General features: G+C 45.6%; 1 protein-coding gene across 1 annotated transcript; it reads right to left on the reverse strand.

Moving 5' to 3' along the window:
- Positions 1–1,225: 1,225 nt before the first annotated feature.
- Positions 1,226–3,608, reverse strand: LOC109317639 (C-C motif chemokine 4-like). Its single transcript, XM_019546446.1, has 3 exons — positions 3,432–3,608; positions 2,654–2,768; positions 1,226–1,807 (listed from the first exon to the last, which is right to left on the reverse strand). Exons 1-3 carry the CDS (start codon positions 3,502–3,504, stop codon positions 1,720–1,722), a joined length of 276 nt encoding a protein of 91 aa, XP_019401991.1. The 5' UTR covers positions 3,505–3,608; the 3' UTR covers positions 1,226–1,719.
- Between the last annotated feature and the right edge of the window lie 1,366 nt (positions 3,609–4,974).

Genomic DNA, 4,974 nt, shown 5'->3' on the forward strand with positions numbered 1-4,974 from the left:
CCAGCTGTGGTGAGGGCATGGTGTAGGGAAGGTGGAGCCCTGTGGAAGAGATCCCCACCAAGCCTATGTCCCTGCATGGACCAAACTGACTACTGACACCCCCTCCCCCCAATTCTCAATTACTTTTCTTTAACATCAAGGTTTTGGCATGCAAATGAAGAGGAGGACAGGGACAGGGATTGGAGTGGGCAGGAATCTACTAGGCACACCTGCTCACAGGAACTTTAACAATAAGAAATACTATCAATACTATAAAGATGTATGAAGGGAAAGCAAATTAGTGCTATATTAGAGATACCTATTGCTCTTAACTATTGCCCTTCTTATATACAGCCCACAGGGCTGTGTAAAGCTTTGGTTGCTGATTCGATTCAGTGGAGATTCAGCCCGATTTGGTGGCCAAATCTCTGAATCCGAATTGAACCAGGAAATCTCTCTGAAATCAGAAACCTTTGGATCAAATCAGAACCCTCTGGATTGATTCAGAGAGATTTGAAAAGATTTGATAATTCGGAAATAGACACAGCTTTAAATGTTTTTTTCTACATACCTCAAGGTACCGGGCAAATCATTAATGCTGAGATGGTGGGGCAGATGGAGCATCCCACAGGAACATGGCGGGTCCCCAGCATGCTCAGCTGCAGACCTGGAAATGGACCAGAAGCACTTTCAGTCCACTTCAGAGTCCACTGGTGAGCACACTGCCCCCCGCCCCCGGAGCCTCCCCTGCTTGGTGGCTGGTGCCTCCTGGGTCTGGGGGAGGGCACTGGGGGTCCCCTCATGGCCAGTTGCCTAGCTGGGGTGGGGGAAGGCATGGGGGAACTCCCTGCACGCTCAGCAACAGACTCAGAAGTGGATGGGAAGTACTTCTGATCCCCTTTTGCGTTTGGTGCTGAGCACATGGGGGGAGTTCCCCATGCTTCTTTGGGATACTGCATCCACCTCAGCATTGCAGTGCTCCCAAACTGCACTTGGTATCTTGAGGACTGTAGAAAAAACATTTAAATCTGTGTCTGTGGCTGAATCATTGATTTTCTGAATCAGCATTGAATCTTCAGATTCAGCCAAGTTGAATCAGGGACAGTGACCCAAATCAACAGATCAAATCACTGTCCATGGTTAAGCTGAATCTGAATTGAATATGGCCCGTTTCACACACCCCTAATAGACTGTGCTCCAAGTGCCTTTTTTCACCTCATGTTGTATAATGTAAGATTCAGACAAGTAAGTTTCTTGAGTTTATTTGCTTAGAAAATGTTTACATTATAGAATTAAATAACAACAACAGCAACAGCAACAATAATGTTTTTCACAGAGTCACAATTCACACGTGAGCACATAAAGCCTGTCCATATAAAAATATTTTTTCTTCAAAGTCTATCTCCAATTTACCATCAAATAACCTCATAAGTAACAAAATATCCAGAATGTTCAGCTTTATAAAAATGTATTAAGTAATATTCACATTTGAGGTGTGAATGGAGCTGAGTCACATGACCTGAACTCCTCACACATTAAATATTCTATAAATAATACAGTACTTAACAGTCTGCAAATTACATTTCTTAATAAAATATTCCCTTAAAATGGTTTAAATACTTTTGACTTTTCACTGGTCAAAGTCAGTCTGGGGCAACAGCATTGGATGTGGTGACTGGAATGGAGCCCTTTGAATGTTAATCCATTCATTTCCAGAAGAAGTTCAGTCCCTAGATCCTCTTAATTCAGTTCCAGGTCATTCACATATTCTTTAACCCAGCTGTCCTCGGGATTTGCACAGATTTGACGGCCTTTTTTGGTAGTAAATCTGCAGAACACAAAAAAGACAGATGAGTACTTTGGAAAAAATTTGTGGTTGGAGAAAATCAAACCTTCCCCAGCTTTATTCTCCCACTCAGAGTGGAAGGGCTCAGACTCCTGTAGGCTAAAAGTGCCTAAGTGATGTAACACCTGACCTGCTATTTTAGAATGTCTCAGGAGAACCTGAGAGCCCCACTGACTGTCAATGAAACTTGGGCACCTTATATCTGACTCACTCAATAATGGGGCTTAGGCTGCTCCATCATTTAGTTTTACAGCCAGTCAGTGGTGTGCTCTTCACAGAGAGGTTTATCTGCCAGTGATCTGCACCCTTTTAGTTTTGGCTTGGTTCCTGTCTCCACTACTGATGCCCTCCTGAGATCTCGCACCCTGTCTCCAAATAACATCTCCTGTTCCCCATTATGCCCTGCCTGTCCCCTGGGATGAGCATGACCGAGGCACCACAGAACTCTCTGCAGCAGTTCCCACTTTATCTCTGCTCAGGATCAGGCTGAGAGACTCAGTGAAATGCCTAGTGAGGTATCTTGATAAGAGACTTAATCAATAGACCCTCATTCCCAGGTGGTATAAAGCACTATCCTAGTTTCATAGTTTCATAGTATGAAACTATGACTGGTTTGAACCACTTCTGACTATCCTGATTGCAATCAATGGAGCAGCTGAGGATCTAAGCAGTATTTGGAAGTTGGTTTAATCTGATCTGACCTCCAGCACTTCTCAGGGAAGGGGATGTCACCTTTGTCCCTTGGGCTCTAGAGGGTTAAGAAATTTCAACACCAGTAACTAGGAACACAAAATATCCCTCTCTATTGAAGTCTAAAGTTGTACTTACACCACGGCTGCACGGGAGCACATACTGCTGGTATAATAATAATCTCTCACGAAGTCACGGGGGAGCTGCCTGGTCACATATGAAAAGCAGCAGGCAATTGGGGGATCAGATCCAACTGGAAGAGATGAAAACAGCAAATGTTAGAGTGTGCTCAGTTGTATCCCACCACCAGCTGGAGCACTTGGGAAAAGTAGAGAGGAGAAACATCCAGCCCTAGTGATGGTGGGATGGGAAGAAGCTGAAAGAAGGGAAATGGGAGAGATTTTTCTCTTTGATTCCTTCCCCCTTTTCCTTGTTCAAGGTGATGACAGCTACATACTTAGTTACCAAAACCATAGTTGGACATTTGGCATCCTTTGGGACTGCTGGTTGTTCCTTTGATACTCCCCGGAGATCTCCTCTGAGGACAGATAGTCTTCCTCCCCCTATCTAGACCTCTGAGGACTCACTTGATAATTATCCCATATGGGAAGGGATCCCTAGGGCTGGGAAGGGCTGGCAAGAAGACCCCTATCCCTATTACGTCTCTCTTGCCTTCCTTCACGGGTACAGTGGGCACATCTACATGTGTGCTTTAATGATTATTAGTCTATTTTAATGTTTGTTAAAGCATCACTAAAAACCATGCTCTTTAGTTAATGCACATTAAGATAGGCTAATGCACATTATCCTAATACCTAATAATGGAGGTACTAGATTTAATATGCAAACTAAAGTTCATTAATGCACATGTAGATGCACCCAGTGAGAGAGAGAAGAGAAGAAAATCTGAACTTACATGGAGCAGATGAGGCCTGGGAGCAGATGATGGCAATGAGGACAGCAATGTAGGCAGCTATAGAAACCTTCATGTTGCTGTTGGGTGGACAGGAGCTGCAGGAGCTTAAGCAGACCAGGGACTATTGCAAGCTCCTTCTGTATCTGGTGTTGAACCTCTGGGCAGTCCCCTCTTTATAGGACCTTGAGGTGCTGTGAGGGCAGTGCAGTGGAATTTCCCAGGCAGCAGAGAACTGATGTCATGGAACAATTTTGCTATTCTGTGCAGCACTGAGATGTAACGTTTTACACTTGGTATGACACCTTCCCTCAAATGGGGAACAGGAAGTCCCTACTGAGACAGGATATGAAATAATCACAAGTTTTATAATTAGTTCTAGAGATTCTACTTAAAAATAGACATTTCTTGTTTCCATCTTGGAGGTCTCGGTGTTTGTCAGTGGAGCAAATATTAGTCAATTTGTGATGGTATTTCCACTTCAAGGTCTGATCATTCCAAATACAGAGCTGTGCAAGTGGGAAAGTGGATATGGGCATTAGTCAGAGGCAGGAATCTATGACCTTTACCTCACTAGGCTATCTTCCCTATGGTTCCCTATTATTACTGCTACCAGCGCAGCAGAAGACATAATGAGGCATGTTGCCCATTATCCGGGCTTTTTTATAACTGTATTCTCTACACTTACTCTGAGCAGAGTGAGAGAACTCAGAGCTTAGGGCTGGATTCTGTTTCCACCTATTAGGTATCTAAGGGCACATGTATATGTGCAAATAAGTGCACCTAAATTTAATGTGTATTAAGAGATTTTTCGCAGGTGTCTACACATGCAGCAACTTGGGACTAAAATTAGTCCCAGTTCCTTCCAGTCCTGCCATATGCCCCTTTGGCCAGCAAGGGATCTCTATCCTCCGGCCACATGGCTGCTAGCATTTGGCAGTCATGTTGAAGCCAGAGCCAGCTGCCAACACTTGGCAGCCATCTTGAAAACTCTGATCCCTGGCCAGCCCCTTCCCTGCTCAGGAGCAGCATGCCCAGCACAGAGGCAGCATGTGCCAGCAACCTCCTTGCACATCCTGCCTCCCTGTGTCATGGTTGCCCCTGCCAGCAATACTGAGCACTGCACCAGCCTGGTGCCAGCAAGTGACGACCAGTGCCCCACATTTCTGCTGGCCATAGTACTGACTCTGCTGGGCCCTGCTGGGCCTCCCTTGTCCAGGCCCCAGACAGCCATGCACCTACCAGTGGGAGCCAGGGCACCAGCTTTGGGAGGCCCTGGTTGACCCCCTCCTCCTGCAGTCCCTGCTTCAGCCCACCTGCGCCACCACCCACACCCCACCTGCCCCCTGTCCACCTCCAGCACCACTCTCAACTGGTTAAACAAAAAAAACCTTTATTACCGTCACAACCCTCACCTCCACCCCTTCCCCCATCCCCCTTCAAACAAACAGTGTCCCTTCACCACCCTCCCCACTCAACAACAAAAACAATCCTGCTTGCAAGTGGCAAACTATATACAAGTGGGAAACTATATATACATATTTCA

Source organism: Crocodylus porosus, unplaced genomic scaffold, assembly GCF_001723895.1.
Source record: "Crocodylus porosus isolate Cpor-Errol unplaced genomic scaffold, CroPor_comp1, whole genome shotgun sequence".
Lineage (NCBI taxonomy): Eukaryota > Metazoa > Chordata > Crocodylia > Crocodylidae > Crocodylus > Crocodylus porosus.